Raw genomic sequence first — 21245 nt, forward strand, 5'->3', positions numbered from 1 at the left:
TGATAGAAATGTGTTTTTGACCCCTCTTTCTTTCTTGTTAGCTTGTTCTTGAATTGAATTGTATTGAACGTAATGGGGGAAAGTTATTGTTCATCAGCTTATTTTTAAATAACATCAACTTCTTACTTTAATCCATTTAATAAAACTGTCAATCCTCACTAATTCATTCTAATTTTAATTACCAATTTACAGTTGAAAATAATTTGGAAAACTTGTACACACTAGGGGATATATATTACAATGTCATATTATATATTTAAGGTTAAATTTTATGGCGCGATGGTTAGCATCATAGCCTTGCAGCTAGAAGATCCTCGGTTCGTGTCTTTTTGCATAGAGTTTGCATGTTCTCCCTGCATGTATGAGTTTTCTCCAGGTTTTCCAGCCCAAAAACATGCTGAGGTTAATTGGTGATTCTAAATTGTTCCCAAGTGTGAATGTGAGTGTGATTGTCTCTATGTGTAGCCCTGTGAAAGACCGGTGACCTGTCCAGGGTGTCCCCTGTCTCCACCTAAGTCAGCGGGGATAGACTCCAGGCACCCTGCGACCCTAATGAGGATTAAGTGGTGTATAGATAATGGATGGATGGACCACTTTATTGTATGAGGCCTCTAAAACAGGCTCATTCATGTGAATATCAGTAATTAACACCCCAAACATATAATACAGGTGCATAGTGAAAACAGCTTGACAGTTTACACCAGACATTGCTCAAAGTAAAAATTATATATACCCTAGACTGTACACATAAGCTAAATAGAACCTTTATTTGATTTAACTTTGATGATAATGACTTACAGCCAGTGAACCAGTTCTGAGTGGTTTTGGCAGTGTGGGGTCCTGTTGGAAGACAAAGCCTGCATTTCCGAAAAGCTCTCCAGCAGACAGAGGTATATCGTGCTCCAAAATCTGTTGGTAGCTGGCTGTGTTTATTTTGGACTTGATTATACAAAGTAGACCAACACCAGCAGATAATAGGACATTCCAAATCATCACTTAAAGTAGAAACTTCACACTGGACTTCAAACAGCTTCGAATCTGTGGATCTTCACTCTTCCTCCAGACCTTGATTAAAAAAAAAAAAAAAAAACATGCAAAATTTACTTTGATGTGCAAAGAGGACTTTGGACTGCTTAGCAGCGATCTAGTTCATTCTCTGCTTATCCCGGGTAAGATGCCTCTGACATTGTTGGGTGTTCAAGAGTGGCTTGACTATATGAATTCAACACTTTAGCTTGTAGCCCATTTCCCAGACAAGTCTCTGTGTGGTGGTCCTAGATGTTCTGGCTCCAGCCTCAGTCCACTGCTTGTGAATCTCTACCAGATTCTTGAATCTGCTTTTCTTGACCATTCTGTCAAGTCTGCAGACATCCCTTTTGCTTATGAACCTTTTCCTATCATGCTTTTTCCTTCCATTTAAAATTCCATTCACATTTCTTAAGTCTTACCCTCCTTGTGGAGGGAGTCAGCGATTGTTTTCTGGACAGTGGTCAAATCAGCAGTCTTTCCCGTGATTGTGGTTGCGTATACTTAATCAGACTGAGAATTTAAAGGCTGTTTGCAAGTGTTTTGATTTACTTAGCTGGTTCGAGCTCTTCCCAGGACTGTGTGGGAGTGTCTAGGGGTCCTTGATTGGCATCTGTGTAGCCCTATGTGAAATATTCTAATATTTTGAAATTGTTTTGAGTTTCAGTTTATATGTACTGATTCTAGAATGTATATTTTTTTATGTTGATCACTGAAAAACATTGAACCTTTTCCATTATATTCTAATTATATGAGATGCACGTGTACAATCTGAGTAGAGACCATGATTCATCAAAATAAAACACTGTGATTACTCGTGTAATATGAAAATACCACACATTATTCCATATTCCAATAAAAATAACTTCATGTGAAAGAGAGAGATTATTTTGCTCCCCGATAGCGCCTCTGATACTTCAGGATGCTTTTATTTCTTAAGACAATCAGTTTCGACTTCCGGTCGTGCTGCGCCTGCCGGACTTGACATGGCGTATTTATGAGCGGAGACGCACCGCTGTTGCACATAGAGCTGGTGTGAGGGTCAGTGCGACGGTAAGGCAGCGAGTCAGTGAACACTGGTCACCATGCAGAGAGGTGTTGTATTCGTCTTTGTCGCCTGCTGGGCTCTCTCAGGTAAGACGCTCTGTTCATATAAAAGCGAAAACATTGCAGGTGTTTCTAAGCACGTGACGGAAACCTGTTATGTTCCAGAATAGATCGATGGTGCTGTCAAACGAGACAACTGTGCAGCCTCTGGTTGTAAATCAAGTGATTCTCTGCAGCCTTCATGTGGAGTCCTGCCATGTATTACTAATAAGTCGGTCAGGAAGTGATGTTTCTTCGCAGTTTCTGTGAGGCTTGAGATGATTTAATCAGACCTCACCGTGACTTCCTGGATTGTTTAGGGAACAGATATTTCCGCAGTCTTTCGATAGTGTTTCAGCCCTGAGTCACATGTCTACTGCCAGATGAGGTCTGTTTTTTAAAGAACGGGATGAATCTGCAGCTTGGCCTGAAACCCATAACCCAGTGCTGAAAACAACAGTAACATTTTATCTTACTTCCTCCGTACGGTTAAATAATTTGGTCTATTTAAGTCCAAGTAATGGCTTTAAAACAGTAAATCAAATAGTTAAAAACTGTCTTCATACTTGTCTAATGCGGACTAATAGCTAAAAGTCAAGGTTTATATCCACTTTTTTATGCTTCCTTAAAATGCCCATCAGTCTGCCACTCTATCAGTAACATGACACTGGTAACCTAACCAACCATCTGTATATAAAGGCTAGACAGTGTTTGAACAACCTGCCTGAATCTGAAGATAAGCTCTGTACTGAAAACACATGACAGTGTCATAAGTCAGACTTCTGATAAATGTGCTGATATCAGCTGACCTAAATATGAAAGGCAGTCACACAATTAAACTCATCAGTTTGATTATTTTCCAATGTTTGTTTAAAAGACAGTACTTCTACCATTTCAGACGTCAAGAGTTGTAGGCAAAAAAAACATTAAAGGGGCAATAAACTTTTTAAAAAAATATATGACCAATGCTTTACATGATTTTATGTAATAGCTCCAGTGTTTTAACTCTCCTAATAATTATCATCCATCTCTGCTATATTGTGCTGTTTATACCTGTTTTGGTTTCACAGCAACTGACTATAAAAGATAGATGAAGCCTCTTGGTCTGAAAAGTAAAGCCTAGGCTTTAAAACTTTCTAGCAGCCAGCAGGAGGCAACTTATCTGGTTAGAGTAAGAAGTCTGATTGTATAGAAATCTATGAGAGATTGATCCTACTTCGAAGATTTGTTACCTCAGTACACATTGTCCTATAGAGTTTATGGTCTCTAGCTCTGGTTTCAAGCCTCCCTCAAAACAGCATGTTGTAGATTTTATAAATTATGGTTCCATCTAAAGTAAAAAAAAAAAAAAAAGCAGGGTATGTTGTAAGGCAGGCCTACCTTGTGATTGACAGGTTGTCACTGTCACAGAATGTGCAGTGTTCTCCGGTAAAGTCTATCACTTGCTTATTACATTTAGTTTTAAAAGTCTAACATGGCGATTGCTAAGTTAAACTGAACGCTTCAAAACAGTAGTCCACAAACCAATGGGTGACGTCTTGGTTGTTACATTCGTCTTTTGTCGATGTTGACGGTGCACAGATTCAGCTATGATAAGCTACATTTCTAGCAGCAGCCACAAAGCTAAAAGGAATATATTACTGAGGTAACACAAGCACAAATGAATGATAATGTTGCTGTGTTACTAGGAAAATGTTTGCCAAGCCTTTAGCCATGACAGTTTAGCCAATGATACTGTTTGTCTGATGTTATATTTTAGACCACCCCAAAGTGTCCAAAAATGAGCTATCGTAGCTTTAAGTAGAAGATAGTAAAGTTTGGAAGTAGTATGTGTATAAATACTGAAATGAATTTCATTGTCTTTTGACTAAAGCGCCGTCACTGGCCGACGATGCAAAGGAATTCAGACCTCCTGGAACTGTGTCCCCTGCAGAAGAGTTTAACCCAAAGGCCAGCAACAGCACACCTACGGCTACTACCCCGGTCCATAACACCACGACTACAGCCCCCTCCACCACCCCGGCTTCTAACACCACCACCACCACTGCTTCTAACACCACCACCACCACCACCACCACCACGGCTTCTAACACCACCCCCACCACTGCTTCTAATACCACCACCACCACCATGGCAACTACCACCTCCACCACCTCAGCTACCACCACTACATTGTCAACTACAACTCCAGCTCCTCCTGCACCATCTCCCTCCATCCCGTTAGGAACGTACAATCTGACAAACCCGAAAGATAAAAAAATAAACTGCCTGATGGCTCAGATGGGGCTGCGGATCCGGCTGGAAACAAAAGAGGTACATTTATACAGTCACAACAAGTGCATTGTTGAGTGGTCTAGCTTATCTCTGGAGGGTTCTAGTCTTCAACTTGCATTTAGTGATCCAGCACGAGCCTCTGACTCAGTTTACAGCAGTTTCTTTGTCAGCATCCTATTTTCAGGAATTGACAAAATGTTTTCATGTAGGTTTTGATTTTTTGATTTGCTGAATGTTAAAGGTTAAATACATGTCATCTTGTCTCTGTCGCGAGACAATTGCTAATTGTACATGTCCAGAAAATACATATTATCTAAAGAAACACTGCCGCAGCACCATCCAGTTACCTTTTTTCTGTCTTCATATTTTTCAGGCCAATGGAACCTTCATTGTTCAGCCAAACAAAACCAGTCCATCTGGATCTTGTGGGGAAACCAATGCCAACCTTACCCTTTCCTTCCGTGAAGGCTTCATTACTTTCCTCTTCAACAAGGTAATTTTGATTTCCTTCCAAGAGTTACCACAATTGTGTTATTATAATACCCAGAGTTGGTGGTCGCGGTGGCAATGAGATCGGTCGTGATTTTAGTAATAGCTCATTTTCAACCCATAATTAAATTAAGACATCAACCCATTTAATTTTTTGATAATGAATACGTTGTTCAACTTCATACAAAGTACTGGAATCACAGAAGAAGTGGTTAAAAAAAAAGAGAAGTGTATTTGACAAGTCGGAGCATGTGACAGGGAAATCACACTGCTTCACTCTCTTACAGCCGTGTGATTCAGTCGCGGTTTTCTGAGTGACAATCCACATGAATGTTGAAACTGTTTGTTGAAGCATAAAATTAGTGTATCATTTTCAATAACATGGTAACCCTGGGTCATATTTATTATATTGCAGATCAGCAACCACAGTTTCACAAGAACAGATCAATTAAAGTATTTTTTTTTTATCTTGTTCTTTCCTTAGACGGAAAACTAAACAGAAACTTTATACAATGTTTGTTACATTTTGTTTGGCTACATCTGTTATTTTGATATATTTGGTTATTTTATTATGACAGTCAGCCTGGGATACAGTGAAGCTTTTAAGGGTTTCTTTTTTATCACATTGTTGAAAAAGGGAAGTATGTTAATGGGGTTCAATTTTCATATCCTACAATAAAAGAGGCTCCACAACCGCACTTGCTATTAGAATTCAGACACCTTGTGACTTTAGTAAAGTTAACAGTCTATTGGTTAGCGCTCCAAAACTAGTAGTACCAGTATGGTAGCACATAAATACTTGAGAAAAGTCTTGTGTGATTTTGGCAGTGTGCTTTGGATCATTATCATGATGAAATTTTTCTCTGTTGCAAAGCTTCTGCAGACTGAGAGTCATCTAGTCAGCCAATATTTTGGTTTATTCACAGACATTTGTGGTGTCATCTATAAACATAGCCTCCCTCAAGCAGTCCCTTGCCATCATACTGCCACCTCCATGCCTCACTACTTGGACTATGCGTGTAGTTCTGTCCAGGTTCACAGTAAAATTGACAAACCCGATTTATACTAAAGAAATTTATCTTGATGTCACCTGACCAAAGGATGTGATCAGAATATTCACTAGGCTTGTTTTCCTGTTCTTTAGCAAAAATTCAATTTGTAGTTTTTTGCCAAATAACGGATGTTTTTGTTGCACAGCGTCCATAGAGGCGATGTAATGCACTGTCCTTATCACTATTTGAGCTGTTACAAAAACTTTCACCAGTCTCTTTATTTACAAATAGATTGTGCAAGTAGCGCACTATCCATGGTGTCATTTAAGGAGGATGACCGCTGTGACTTTGATTTGTATTACTATAATTCATTCTATACCTCCCCAATACTGGTGCATCTGTTTCCACTGATGTGTAGGTGCACTAAATATCAGATGTTTCTGGTCCTCTGGCAATATGTTTCCATGTGGAGCCGTGATGTGGGCATGCAGATAGACACAGCTGAGGGTTAGGGTTTTTATCTATCAGAAACAGGCTTTCAGAGTCCAACCCTGCTTTGTGCAAAAAATGTCAAGGTATATTACAGTCAAAGATAAATTAAGAATTGTTGTATTTATGAATTTTTGTGATGTTTCAGCAAGCAGTGCATAAGTTCAAGAATTACTATTACTATTACATAGTATATTATAATGTTGAATTGTATATAAGTAGTATTTACAAATCTTTCTAGTGGTCTAAAAGTTCAAAAACGTAATAAATTCTTGAAAAATGCAATGCAGTGTTACATGCAAATTTATAATAGCCAGCAGTTCTGTATCTGTTATGCATCCTGACCGCCATTAAGATTGTAATGAGTATATAAAGGTTAATAACAACTGGCCAGACAGGCTCTGTTAGCAGCATGTGTGCTGAGACAACCTGTTTTTCAGCTGTTAAAAGATCTCTGTACTCTAAAGGAACACAGCAAATTTTCCCACTACATCCTGGTGCTCAGATAAAATCACAGGTGATCAGTGTTCTTAATCCCAATCTTTTATCTTCACTGAAACTAAAAACAATATCTCACATTCATTTACAGTAAGGATTTTACATGCTGCCTTTAGCATAGTCTGTCATTGGTTAACAACTTGGTTTTCTTACATTTCCTCAGAGCGTTGCCAATAACACTGCCTATGTTGATGCTGTCTCTTTCAACGTGTCATTAATCAACGGAGGTAAGTCTGAAATTTCAGGGTTTATTGTTGTCACCATTTTATCCATTCACCTTTAGACTCTTTTAATTGGGTCACTGCATGTGCACTGATATTTTAGCCACAGGTTGGTGTTGCACAAGGCTGGCAAATATAAACATCAAATAGCTAACAGCTTCTTGTTTGTGTGTGTGCCTGTTCTGCTATGTTTAGACACAAACCTGTGGACTTACTGTTGAGCATGTGCTATGTAGTCTAACAAGTTTAAATTGTATCTGATCAAAAACATTTCTCTTTATGTAAGTATGTCCTGACAGGACCTAAGCATTGCTTTGTTATACTGTTGCAGCTAATACCGCAAGAACAGCCAAAAATGAGTCGATCCATCTGTTTGCTGCAAAGATTGGACACTCCTACTCCTGCAGGAATGAATCACTTTACATGGGACATGGACTGTACCTGGATGTCAGCCAGGACAGGATGCAGGCCTTCAATGTGACCAACAACGACTTTGGTGTTCGTAAGTGTCCTCATTATCCTGAGAACTTGTCCTTTGTTTACTTAATGCATGATTATCCAAATCCTCATCATCTTCAGAGTCCTTAACAATCTCAGTTAGGTAAGAATGTTAGCCAACACAGCCACCTGCATGTCAGGAGCAGCAGTTTTATCTACACTCTAACTGTACCAGATGCCTGTCACTTTTGGGATGTTTATATTAGCAAGTAAAAAATAAGTTTGTGAATGTTTTAGCCTACAGCCATTACCATCTTGATCATAAATGAAATTTGAAACATTTGAAAATATTTGCTTATTGATCTTTGTAGGCTGCTGTAGTGAAGAATTGTGAAGTCAGCAGGCTGGAGCTACTGATTAATCATTTCATTGTTTTAGAGACATTTCACGTTTTATTGGGTTTCGAAAACTGGTTTTGTTAAAAAATAAGATGTTTTAAATACGTTAATTACTGTGTCTTGTGTGTGTTTTTGTAGCTGACAACTGTCCTGCTGATCAGCCCAGTTACCGTGTTGCCATTGCAGTGGGAGTGACGCTGCTGGTACTCATTTTGGTGGTGGTGGTGGCCTACCTGCTGGGCCGCAAGAAGAGGACCGATGGCTACCAGTCTCTGTGAGGTGGAGGGGTTATTAAGAGGTCACAAAGTGAAGGACAAAGTGGAAGTCACTCAGTCAGTGAGGCTGAGCTATTTCTGGGGGGTTTAAAGTGAACTTCCACTGAAGCCTAAAATACACCTTCTGTCCTTATTTGCTTTAGTTTCCCTGATTTACTGTTATTAGGAGTGTTTTATCCAGAAGTGTTGGTGTTTGGAGGCTGCAGTGGGCCACTTTCAAGTACTTCAGTGTAATAAGTATATAAAATGATAAATACAAAAATGTATTATAAATTGATTAATCAAACTGGCACTTAGCAGATGTCCGCCACCTAAAAGTTAATTCTAAAATCCAACCAGAAGACCAGTAGACAGGGGTCTGATTGGCCAGCTGTTAGGTGTTTGTGGAAATCTGGCCAATAAAGAACTCTAAGTAGACTGCCCTGTGGGTTGGACTTTTAGGAGACACACTGCCTAACAATCTTTAAATTAAAAATCTAGGAAATTCCAACTCTAAATTGTGTCTTTTGGATGCACATCTTTAGATTGAATAAAATCACAAAAACACAAATTAATTGCTTAAAATTGGAAAATACTAAATGAAAACTAATTGTTACAGCAAGAAACAAAATAATCATTGAATGTAATATACAGAAAAGCCACTAAAGGGAATAACTTATTTTTTTTAAAAATTTCATTCAAGACATCTGGTTTATTACCATTATTTAAAGAAGGAACTAAGAAAAATGATTAGTAACTGTTACATTTGTGTTTGTTACATTGAGTTACATAAAGCACCATTTAAATGCAAATATAAATAAGAGTTTTTACTAGGTTTTCATTTATTTCTTCAGTGGCATACTCTAGACACAATACAGATGGATTTTAAAAGACAAATATAAAGCAATATTTTTCTGTCATGGTACAAGCACACATTTTTATGTGAATTACACAAAATTACAAAAGCTTGACTCCAGAGTTGTAATTGTATCAGAATGAAACACCCTGATGAGAGAAAGTGTTTCTTTATTGGACACTAAAATCTCTGCAAACTGACATTGTCATAGAAAAAAACTGACCAGAAATGGTTTTTGTTCTTTATTTGTTACAACGGACAGCCACACTTCGATAATTTAAAATTCCTTTTTGATAATATTGGCTTCTTTTATCAATCTACCTTCACATTATACTGAAGTGTGTCATTGTGGAGTAAAAATCATATATATTCATATATATGTTCTGCATAAATAGTGTACTCATGTACTTATAAAATACATGCTAAAGGTCATTTAAACATTTATTAACTGTTTTAGGAAAGCTCAATCAATCAGATCTTGTGTACTCTGGATTTAATTTTTTTAAAAGGGAAACTTGTCTAATCAGTAACTGCACAGCTGATTGTACTGAATACTGTGTGGAATTATTAATCAGCAAAAAGGGAAAATTAGACTGATATCCTACATTTATTTGCACTGATTGCTGTCTCAACTGGCTATCTTTGTCTTTCTCAAATTATATGTTACACGATGCTGTGTTTTTATACAAATGCAGGGGTAGAGTGTCCATGTAGGTCCGTAATGTTTCTAGATCAGATTACTAATGAGTTATATATTCATCACTTCCAAGGTGTCCATCATGCTTCACCCACCAAGTCCACTCTGGTACACTATACTGCCTTAAAGGAACAGTTGGACAATATGGGAAAACATGTTTTATAGTTGTTTCTTACATTTTTTATGCTAAGGAGTGGTATAAATCCTCCACGTATCTCCTGACAAGAATGTTTTACTTGTCCTTTAAATATGCATAAGTCACACCAATAGATGGATAGCATTGTACATGAACCGCAAGCGAAGGACATTGTATTTATCAGCTGATCTTCCTGTCTGTGTCGGGATTGAAAGCTCCAGAACATCTGGTAGAAGGAACTTGTGGTGAGATCGCTGTCTAAATGCTGTTTTGAGAGTTTCCATGGCTGAAAAACAAAGCCAATGTGAAAGTGCCTTAAACTTGTGTTCTGTCTAACAGATAGCAGGAGGTGACTCCTGTAGTTGCAAGAAGTTTCAGAGAAAAAAAGACTGCCTATGTCTAACTTCGTCTGTTACTTCAGTAAACATTTTTCCTAAGAGTCAGTTTTCAGTCAGATCTGCCTCTCACTCCTTTCGTCTGGTTTTAGACCAAGATAGCGACAGCCAAACGCCAAACTCAAGGCTTCAAAACAGTAGTCCACAAATCAACTGGTGACATCATGGTAGCTACATCCATCCATATATGTAGTCTATAGCTGAGAATAAACTTTGACCCTCAGGTTCACACTGCATTCAGGTTCCTGTAGGAGATGGAAATGGAAGAACTGTGATTTGAGCACTCAGGTGAAATAAACCAAATTAATATAGAGCTTTATATTTAAGGATTAGTTCACCCAAATTTCAAAGTGAAAATATTTCTGCCTCTGTAAGTGGTATGTAGCTTTGTAGGTAGTAGTTTTCTGTGCATATGTAACTTCTTTTGCCACTTTAACACAATAGTGGTGAGAAATAAGTTCTGTAAGCAGAAACTGCAGGGGCAGGCTTCTTAAAATGTGAACAAATAAAGGCAATACTATTTGTGATACTACTAGATGGAAGCGAGAAAATGTTATGTTTTGTGTGAGCTGACCCTTTAAATTTTGAAGTGAGTAGAAAAGTAGGCGACCTTTAATAATACTCTGTGGGCTTGTGCTGATACAATGAGAAGTGGTGCGGTGGGTGAAGTCTACATATAATGTTTTTGATGGATTGTGTAAAGCTCTGTCAGTGAATGACAGCTCCCATAAGTTCTACTGGTGAAGAACCACATCTACAGCTCACAGCTGCACTTCCATATTTTGTCCATCAGGTGGTGCTGTGGAGTTAAGAAGGGAGCAGGAAAAGGGGACCTTACTGTTGTGTTCATTTACTGGCTGTGAGAGCATTTTTACCTGTTGTTAACGTCTTGTGCCAATAAAAACTGATATATTTCTAAAGATGTTCTTCAGATGTGAGATTTCATATACAGTGGGGCCTTATAGTTGATGCCACATTAATAATCTATCATAATTTAATGTAAACCTGGAAATCTGAAGTTTGAGAATTTAGAAACATTTAAAAACACAAGATGCTGTGACATGTAAAATGAAGAAGAGGTAATTTCTAGGTAAGCAATGAAACCAAAGCACAGAAATGGCAGTGACCATGTTACGCCTTTGCTGCTTTAATGGCAGTTGTATCCTTTCAATAAAGCAGTGTTGAAATGACACTCAGGTGGATTAGATTGACTCATCAGAGGCTTGTTCAACTAGATCAACTAACAGCCATGTTCACCTGTTAGAAAAATGGCTGTGCATCAGATTTCCAGCAGAAAACTGGTCACTAAGTAGCATTACAAAGGTGGAATTGTGGCTAGAGTAAAGGTTTCTATGGGAGCAGTGCTTGGAGCTCAGCATACTATAGGAATGCACCCCTGTTCATTATTTGTAAGGTCACAACTTAATTATTTGCCATTATTAACAAATATAAACAAATACTTTAAAACAACTATTGTGAAAGTACAGAATAGAAAGTCAATGCCACAAGCAAATACACCTGTGATCCACTGAAGTGATTTCTAATTAGTCTGAATGGATGAACATGCTGATAAAATAACCTGTGAACACCAGAAAGTTTTCAGTTTTTGACCTATGGCCAGTGCCAATCAGCATCCCTGCATCATGGCGCCATGTAGGAAAGAATTGCCAGAAGAACTAAAAAATATGATTATGAGACTTCACAAAATGGAAAAGGATGCTGGAAGATTGATGACCAACTAGAAATATCTGGAAACACAGTTGCAGCAGTAATCAGAAGGTAGACATGCTTGTTGTCTGGCACAAAACTGCAAGTTGAAACTGTTGCTAAAGAAAATGAAAAAAAAAAGTGTTAATGAATATTTGGAGCACAGTCCTTGTTCAGATGAAATCAACATAAATGTCAAATTGGGTCCAGTATGTCTGGCACGAACCTGAACAGGGTTACCACAGTTACTGCATAGGTGCTGGGTCGGTGACATTTATAAATGGCACAATGAACGTCTTTGGATAAACCAAATTACTGGCGGACAAGATGACTCCCAGTCTGCAGAAGGTGGAAGAAGAAGAATATTCCTGCAGACAAAGCACACTACCAAAATCCTACAAAAGTTAACCTCCTGCAGCAAACAGAGACTGACAAAATGGCTCTGAAGAATGGCAGACTATCTTCAGAAGTGAAGAGGAGGGTTAAGCCTGTCATGAAAGATAAAGGTGTACATACGAAGGAATGAGAAAAGAAAACATTGGAATTACAGTAACATTTACAGACATTTGTAGTATTGTGTTCCTGATTTTTTTAAATTTAATTTTTAAAATTTTATATAGTAAATGTCAGCTATTAGTTTTTAATATTACAAAATAGATGACATTTAAATTATATTTTACATTCTCATGTGTTCTTTACATAATAAACTCTAATATATATATATATATATATATATATATATATATATATATATATATATATATATATATATATATATGGCTGCTACCTTGGCCAGGTCTCTCTTGTAAAGAGACTTCCTGGTTAAATAAAGTTAAATAAATAAAATATTTATTTAATTGTAATGCTTGCATTAATGCATATTTTTCACTCTAACCCTATAATAATATATTTATGAACAAAAACATAATAAAATGAAATAAAACGGGCCGTTTTTAATCGAATTCTTTAAATTGATCCATCATAATAATAATAATAATAATAATAATAATAATAATAATAATAATAATAATAATAATAATAATCTGTAGATAATTAGGGGTGTCTACACAAATACAGATTTTTATTTTTTTTAGTCTTGAAAATAAAAAAAGAAAACGACATTTTAATGTATTTCCAATATCCTACCCTGTGAATTAAGTTCGTTGGTTCAGCAGTCTGTCCAGGAAGCAGAAGTCCAGCAGCCAGGCCTCACCGCCCCCGCCTCAAAAAGCTGATCCACGGAGGAGTCGTGTTGCACCGACAGACGCGGGGCGGGACTCGATTCTCACATCCGCCAAATTGTTGCAAAACGTCCGACTTACAGCCAGGAGTCAGCGGATAAAGTCGAACAAAACAGGGGCAAGACGTCTGTCGTCGAACTTGTGACGGATCTTGAGATGATGGCAGGTAAGAAGACTTTGTAGTTCGAGGAGAGACAAAACCGTTAGATCCGTGCTGTTTATACAGAGTGATGAAATCCAGATGTCCGCTGCTGAATAACTGCAGCCGACTTTTTTTTTCAAGCTGATTCGGTTAAATGTACATATGTAATGGACAAACTGAAGACATGACTTCGAATACCACATCATTAAACATATATATTGAGTGCATTGTTAGAAGTACACTTCCATGTAATACTTGTTCAGAAAGACTCATCCATCCATAATCTATACACTCTTTAATCCTCTAGTCAGCATGTTTTTGGACTGTGGGAGGAAGCTGGAGAGCCCAGAGAAAACCCACGCATGCACTGGGGGAACAAATGCAAACTCCATGCAGAAAGATCCTGGGAAAGTGGGGAGGCAAACTGGGGAGCTTGTAGCTTGTAGTAGAAAGTGCTAACCACCAAGCCACTGGTTGCCCCAGAAACTCCCCAACACCTTTTGCACATACCCAGACCAATATCATCAAACTCCCACCTCTGTGTGCTTCACTGTCAGGACTATGGATTCACTGTGACAGTGCTGGCCAGGTTCACTCCAGACATGCTGAACCCCAAATGAGTCAAACCGATTTCTCTTGGTCTCGCCAGACCAATGCATTATGTATCATGTAGAATGTATTTCTAATATTCATCAGACTTCTTTTCATGTTCTTTCACAAAATTTTGTATTGTCGTAAACCATTTTTTTTTTCTTGAATGCTATCAAACAAATTGATGTTAGGCAATGCCCTTCACACTGTCTAAGCTGTCACACAAATTTTGATTTCCACTGATGACAACTATGCCAAATCTGAAGCACCTGCCCGTCTGTTTTTCAGAAGCTGATTTTTCAAGTTGTGCACTGCCAGTGGCCTTATTTTAGGATGACTGTTGCAGCTCTGATTACTGGTACAAAGACTTGTTCCATAACCCCAAATACTGCTGCAGCTGTGTTTCCATGATTTTTAGATGATCACAGATCTTCTGTTATCCTTTTCCATCTTTCAATTCATCTGGGAATTGTTTTCCATGTGGAGCCATAATGCAGGCATGCAGATAGACACAGCCCATAGGTCTGAAATGAGGAAGGTCCTGGTCATCAAAGGTCATTTCATTATCATGTTCATGCAATTAGGCTAATTGGAAGTCACAGAGGCCTTCATGTATGTTGCTCTGAGTTTGTACTTTGGGGTATGTATTTTCAAAGTTTTTTCTGTTTTTGATTGTGCAAAAGAAAGAAAAAAAATACTCTGCCGTTCAACTATCTCAATCGTTTATCGTTGTTTGTGTTGCACAGCAAGGCTAAAATCCTTCAAACTTCAAACCATTTTTTCTCAACTTCACTGTATCTGTAGTTACTGCTATAATAACTTAACTAACCTTAAATAGTGGAGTAAAAGTGCAATACTTTTCTTTGATATGGAATTAAGAAAAATCTCACAGGCCTCCCTCAGATTTACACTCTGGCATCACTTGGATGGGTCTGTCTTCAGAATGAGACCCTGTGTCTCAATGCGATTACCTGTAGAAATAAAGGTCAAATAAAAATAAAAATACCAGCCGTAAGCCTCAGCTTGATGGGTGTCAGGGCTTTTTACTATGCTGCACTCACACTGTGGAATTCAATTAACCCTCACATCCACATCCTGGATTCCATTACAGAATCTATTTAAACTAGCTTACTTGAACTTAATTCTATGCTACAATACCAATATTAACCCCTTTACCTTTTGTATGTTTTGATATCAAATCATGTAAAGTTACCTTAAGTGTGATATGTATTGCTAATGTAATTATATAGTAACCTGTAGGGAAATACTCAAGTATCTGAACATTGTACATAATTCTAAATGTAGTTTCCAACACTGATTTCAGAGGAAGCAGCAATAGTTGAAGAAGACATCAGTCCAGCTCAGATCTCTGGTTCTGAGAGTCCTCTGGTTGCAGTCACCTTCCAGAGAAATGTTCACAGGAAACAGAAGTACCTTGAAGCTGAGCCGAAAGCTCTGGGGGTATGCTATGTTTTGTGTGTTTAAAACTCTGCATAATCAGTATATTGTGCAACCTTAACCCAAATGATCGTCTATGTGTGTTTCAGATCACTCAGGTTGGCCTGAGTATGTATATGATCATCTGTGTAGCTGTGTTTCAGGCTAAAGGCCTTAGTAGTCTGAGCACTGACATACCGTTCTTCATTTCATCTCTGTTGGTAAGCATGCAAAGAACTCAAATATAAACAGTAAAGTTGGGAGATAGCAAGTATCTACAATGAGACAATAATCATTTGCCAACCATTTATACAATTTACATTATATTAACCATCAAAATCATATTATGTAGCACTTGGTGTAATGAATTATTTTTTCACTAAAGCAGTAAATTTGTTGGATTCGTCAAGTGCTTGTCTTTAACAGTGCTCCAAAGTCAGAAGGTCAAAACTGATTTGAAAGTTTTTATCTTAAAAGTGTAGTGTCATGCTGAGCCCAGGTATATAATTGTATTAATTTTTGTAATTGCAGTGTGCTGCATTAAAATAACAAAGAGCAATGTTAGAATTTCCTATTTGACTTGATGATGACAGTATTGTCCCACGGTCATAATGCAAAACCCCCCCCCCAAAAAACAGGCACAGGTGGCACAGTGGTGTGTCCTTTCTGCAGATGAACCGTTAGTGTTTGTGCCATTCATAAAGATAATTTAAAAGCAGAATTAGAGTATGAGAATGACCTAGCCATTTTAGATTCTAGGCAAAATTCGTCCAGTTAACACTCCAAGGCAAAGTAAAACTGATGAGGGATTCTGAGACAGTCACCTCAGCTGCCTCAGTCCTGCTGCTATGCTCATGCATGTAGTTTTCCAGGACAAACTTTAAAATTGTGAAGCAAGAAGATCTCACAAACACACACTCTCCCGCAACACATCGATCCTGCAGCTGCTGGGAAAAGTGCCAAAGCTTCCAAAAGGTGACCGATGCTTTAGCTTGTCCTAAGTCAAAACTGCTTCAGCTTAGAATATGACCAAAACACTGCAGAGTCCATCCATGCGTAACCGAAAAACAGTGAAGTTGTGCAACTTTGTGCAATAACCATAAGCATGTGACTTTGATTAGTGACTGTTGTGCTGACTGAATTGGGTTTGATAGGGGTCAGTCAGTAAGAAGTTAAAGTGGATAAGGACCATTACATCATAAAAGGTAACTTATCTATAGGGACAAATATTAATTTATTCTGTAAATGATTGTAAAAAAAAATCTGAAATGATTAAACAGATTTTGTGTAGTTATAATTGATAATGCCACACCTTGAACATGTTGCAAGCAATAGGATTTAGTATGTGGCATAATGTGCCATGTGAGTGCCAAGGTAGTGTTTGAAAGTTGACCCATGCAAATGAGGTCTAAATACTATTTAAGCCCCTTATTTATCCTTCTATAATTTCCTGCTCCAACATTTCTTATGCAGCAGCAATTTCTCTTTTTTCTGTAAGCTGATACAGCTCCAGACTTGGGTCTGATGTTTACAGTATTTTGATTTTGTGGTCTTGTTCTCTTTACAGGTGGTAATAGCTGGGAATGTGGCTGTAGCAGCACAGAACCTCCATGTGCCAACAGTGAGTCAACTGCTGGACAGTAGACGTACAACAGTCTCCAACTGTTAACTGTTTACAGTATTTGTAACAGTATAAAACAGCTTCAAACTATAGATAAAAGCCACTGGATTCAGAACTGCAAGCACAAAGTACCATGACAATTAGGACAACACTGTCTTAGTGGACTCTTCCTGCCAAAAAAAAGAACTGCTCTCAGTGTCTGCCACTTCCTCTACGACATGACTCATTCTGTAAGGCTGAATGGAGCTAGTTGTTACACAAGTCCACTAACCGTCTCATTGGGCTGATCAATATGTACTAGACTATACTACGTTGCTCCTTTTGCTGACCAGACTGACAGTTAATTTTTGGGCTCTTTCGAGATGAACTGTTCTTTATACAAAAAACGGACAAGGGCAGGTGGCAGCAAGGGGGGATGTTAAGAGTCAGAATAATTGACAGTTTCCCACAGCCTTCAGTCTGTACAGGAGGTTACATAAACACACTGATTTATTGAAATGCTACCAGACACATAAATACATTTTTACACAGTCTCTGATAGTTTAATTTAAGACAGGTTAGTTCATCAAAATGCTCTATTGGTGACCAGTGATCTCAGTTTAACCTCATTTAACCGTGAATTCTCATTTAAACCAGCATCAGATCATAATGTAGTGAAAGGAGCTGATCTGTTCCTCTCAAACTACATAAATACTTTGAAAACATTAACCAATCATCAAACACACAAGAAAGAAATACAAGATAATTTATCTATTGATTTGTCAGGTGTTTAGACTGTAAGGGCTTAACATCTAGCTACAGATGTTACTGTAAGAATTCTCACATCCCTTACCTGAAGATTCTGTTGTTATGTAGTGAAAGCATTAAATCAGTCAAACATTAATATGCATTGTACTAAAACAATATGCTGTATGTAGTTTAGAACTCCTAAGTTTGGTTTAGGAACAGGGAGCAGAAGTGAAATTAACTGGTCATACTGAATTTCATTTCAGGATGTAAATATGACGTCCATCTTCTTTTCTTTTCTCCCCACTCTGTGAATGTCTCCAAACCGCACATTTTGTTTCATTTTTAAGAGAATTTTTTTTCTCAGCTAAGGGCCTGTTTGGGGATGCAGATTGTGTCATGCGGCGCCTCCATCTTCAACATAATCTGCAGTCTGATTAAAATGGAAGGGATGCCCTACTATTGCTGGAGTTATTACTATGACAACGACACACTTCATTATGGCGAAATCTGCCATAAAATTGAGGTGAGCAGTGACAGTATAATTTATATAAGAACATTTTCATGTTTTGCATGAAATCTGTTGATGTGTGAATATAAGAGTAGCATGAAAACAATAATTCAGTCCAAACTTGTAAATCTTGTCCAACTTACAGAATGTCCAGTCCCATTTTTTTGCTGGGAGTGTGCTCATCCAAGCTACTCTGTTGGCCATATCTGCCACACTGGCAGCCTACTGCTGCAAGGTGGCCAACTGTTGTGGTCCAGCTCCCAAAATGGTGAGTAGATGCTGATGACTGTTGCAACAATCCCATCAGCAAGGTCCTCTGGTTGACAGGTTTCCCTAGTAACGCTTACATACATACACCGATAGAATTAAAACCACTGACAAGTTAAGTGAGTAGCATTATTTCATTACAGTGGAACTTGTCAAAGGGCCAGGCTATATTAGGCAGCAAGTTAGTGCTTGAAGCTGCAAGTAGGATCTAAGAGACTTTGACAAGGCACAACTTGTGATGGCTAGACGACTAAGTCAGAGCATCTCCCAAACAGCAGGTCTCGTAGGGTGTTCCTGATATGCAGTAGTTAGTACTTGACAAAAGCTGTCCAGTTAAGGACAACTGGTGAAGTGGCAACAGGGTCATAGGCTCACTAATGCATTGACTTTGTCTCCAAATTACCCTGATCTTAAGCCAATCAAGCCTCTGTCAGATGTGCTTTTCATGTTGTGGCTGATCAGTATATACCAAACATACAAGGATATAAATGATCACTGAAGAATACTGTCCAACCTTCAAAACAGGGTCAGTCCGCTAATGTTGGTAAATGTAAGCGGAATACCATTATAGCCCTCAAACTAAATAATTTCACAAATATTATACCATAATTTAACTGCTCTTATTGTAACAGTCAATATTTCGGTTGCTTATGTTGTTTTCCCCCTTGTTTTCTGTCCCTTTCAGCCAGTGATCACTGTACAAACGCCCCCTGTTCAACAGTGAGGAGACAGACCAGATGAGTACAGAGAACTGATGTACAGCTGCAAACAAATGCTACAAAAGTTAAAGCTGCACGAATCAATATTTTTATATTAACAAATCAAATTACTATGTATTATATCAAAGGGGTAATGAACCAACAGAGAATTAATTTCAACTATGCAGTTACTCTCATTCCTGTTTAGCTTTTTAGCCCCAGTTAGCTCCCTGTTTTGCTCTGCAAGGCAGCCATCTTTACTATTATCACCCCTTATTTAGACCTGACAAAGCCACTGTGCGCTATCTGCTCAGTACCGCAGACAAAGCTAGGAACTAGCTGGTGGAGTATGTAGGAGCTAAGAAGCCAGATAGTTGTTTTCATATGTTGGTGGAGGCCAAAACACAGCTCCAAAACAAGCTATTCTCTAATGTTTGCTAACATATTTGCCACAACCTTATAAGGTGACAGTATATTAATGCTGTGTCTATAGCTTGATCTATTGCTCTCTAGTGGCTAATCCAAGTGTAAGAAAGCTATGGGTTATCTAAAGTTCTAGGACTGGTCATGGTGCACAGACCACATCACAGTGAAGAATGTAACGTCATTGTCATGAGTCACATGGCACGGTGCCATCAACAGCAAGACCTATCATCTAACCTTCATGTGGAGGACCATCACTGGTGATGAGAGGTGGGTCTGCAGCTACCACTGAGAAAAGAAACAGCAGTTGATACAATAGTAGAAACACAGTCTCCCACACTGGACAAGGCAGGTCAGGCCAGACGCAATGGGAGCATGCTTGTTATTTTCTTTAACAGTCATATGATTGTGTACTGGAATTTTTGGCCACAATGAAAGTAAAGTTGAAGGGTTATTGTTTTGTCAAAATGTACGAGATTGAGCATACATTGCAGATTGTGTTTGAAGCTAGAAGCGCCGTATCACTAAACAAGAAGACTGCTTATATGCTTATATGGGGATGGCAGCCAAATTTAAATCTGTTATGGTTTTAATTTACCTTTTTACTTTTTGATCACCCCTTAGCACCTCAGTGTTACCGTCCTCACTAACCAATCACTTATATTGTATTTGTACTTGTATGTAATCACTCTAATAATTAACCATACAGTTTTTAGCAGCTAAAATTCTGCAGTTGGCGCAAACACCTGAAATATGTCCAGAATGAAAATGCATTTACATAAGTTTTGATGATTTGGGGTTTCAAGTGCACGAAATAACTTAAAAGTATAAATGCATCAGAAGGGAAAAGCCTTACATTCAGTGATGTGGCTTCTTAAACTCTGTTATACAGCAAAATCTATCTGAAGTTTGTTAACATTAACAAACATTAGCCACCAAAGGCTACTGGTTATACCAAATAAAGTGAGGCTGTAGCAGTTGTTTTTGACAAAATTTGACATAAATTTTTCTTGTCAGAGTAATGCCTTAAAAGTGGCTTAGCCTCACGTTAACACGTCATTAGAAATATCCATCCATTAGCTATTTATAAGGTGTTGCCAGGATGCCTTGACACTGAGCGAAAGGCATTAGATATATCACAGAGTCTAATTAATGCAACTAACTCTGTTAAGATTACAAATAAATGTAGTTTTTACTGTGCAACATGGGTAAAACCCCAAATTAAGGCACAATAATGCTTTTATGAAAATATGTTCAAATTGTTTTCGATATTCTGTTGATCACAAGCTTAATGCTTCATTGTGTCATTTGTAAAGAACAAGTACAAATATAAAACATCAACAGACATCATAAGTTCCACTGTTGTTATTTTACTTGTTTTTACAGCATGGTTCAAGTGTACTGGACTATATAACAGACTGTCACACATGTATCTCTCAGCAACTCTGTCTTTTTTACTAAACTCTTCATACACACTGATCTACAGTATACAAACAAAATGAGTACATAGATAGACAGACAGAGACAGACAGACAGACAGACAGACAGAGATAGATAGATAAAACCTTTATTGATCCCGCAGCGGGGAAATTTTCAAATACATAACTGCAATATCACTAAAATGTGAAAGGA

The 21245-nt window shown here is 38.0% G+C and overlaps 2 protein-coding genes across 2 annotated transcripts; both read left to right on the forward strand.

Annotated features, from left to right (window-relative positions):
* The first annotated feature begins 1999 nt into the window (after nucleotides 1-1999).
* Nucleotides 2000-11169, forward strand: cd68 (CD68 molecule). The gene is made up of 6 exons (XM_023280096.3): nucleotides 2000-2160; nucleotides 3986-4425; nucleotides 4760-4879; nucleotides 7018-7081; nucleotides 7407-7577; nucleotides 8050-11169. The coding sequence occupies exons 1-6, from the start codon at nucleotides 2112-2114 to the stop codon at nucleotides 8187-8189; spliced, it is 984 nt and encodes a 327-aa protein (XP_023135864.1). The 5' UTR covers nucleotides 2000-2111; the 3' UTR covers nucleotides 8190-11169.
* Nucleotides 11170-13205: 2036 nt separating this feature from the next.
* LOC111575155 (uncharacterized) lies at nucleotides 13206-20960 on the forward strand. The gene is made up of 7 exons (XM_023280103.3): nucleotides 13206-13363; nucleotides 15255-15391; nucleotides 15478-15588; nucleotides 16935-16988; nucleotides 18082-18240; nucleotides 18371-18493; nucleotides 19178-20960. Exons 1-7 carry the CDS (start codon nucleotides 13354-13356, stop codon nucleotides 19214-19216), a joined length of 633 nt encoding a protein of 210 aa, XP_023135871.1. The 5' UTR covers nucleotides 13206-13353; the 3' UTR covers nucleotides 19217-20960.
* Nucleotides 20961-21245: the final 285 nt, after the last annotated feature.

Source organism: Amphiprion ocellaris, chromosome 23 (assembly GCF_022539595.1).
Source record: "Amphiprion ocellaris isolate individual 3 ecotype Okinawa chromosome 23, ASM2253959v1, whole genome shotgun sequence".
In the NCBI taxonomy this organism is placed as follows: domain Eukaryota; kingdom Metazoa; phylum Chordata; class Actinopteri; family Pomacentridae; genus Amphiprion; species Amphiprion ocellaris.

What these genes read in the sequence shown, in the direction of transcription:
- LOC111575155 (XM_023280103.3), top strand. An exon ending in TCTTCATTTCATCTCTGTTG is followed by an intron (nt 15,589 to 16,934) that starts GTAAGCATGCAA and finishes TTCTCTTTACAG; the next exon opens with GTGGTAATAGCTGGGAATGT. An exon ending in AGAACCTCCATGTGCCAACA is followed by an intron (nt 16,989 to 18,081) that starts GTGAGTCAACTG and finishes TTTTTTTCTCAG; the next exon opens with CTAAGGGCCTGTTTGGGGAT.
- cd68 (XM_023280096.3), top strand. Translation starts at nt 2,112, where the DNA reads ATGCAGAGAGGTGTTGTATTCGTCTTTGTCGCCTGCTGGGCTCTCTCA. An exon ending in TTACTTTCCTCTTCAACAAG is followed by an intron (nt 4,880 to 7,017) that starts GTAATTTTGATT and finishes ACATTTCCTCAG; the next exon opens with AGCGTTGCCAATAACACTGC. An exon ending in CGTGTCATTAATCAACGGAG is followed by an intron (nt 7,082 to 7,406) that starts GTAAGTCTGAAA and finishes ATACTGTTGCAG; the next exon opens with CTAATACCGCAAGAACAGCC.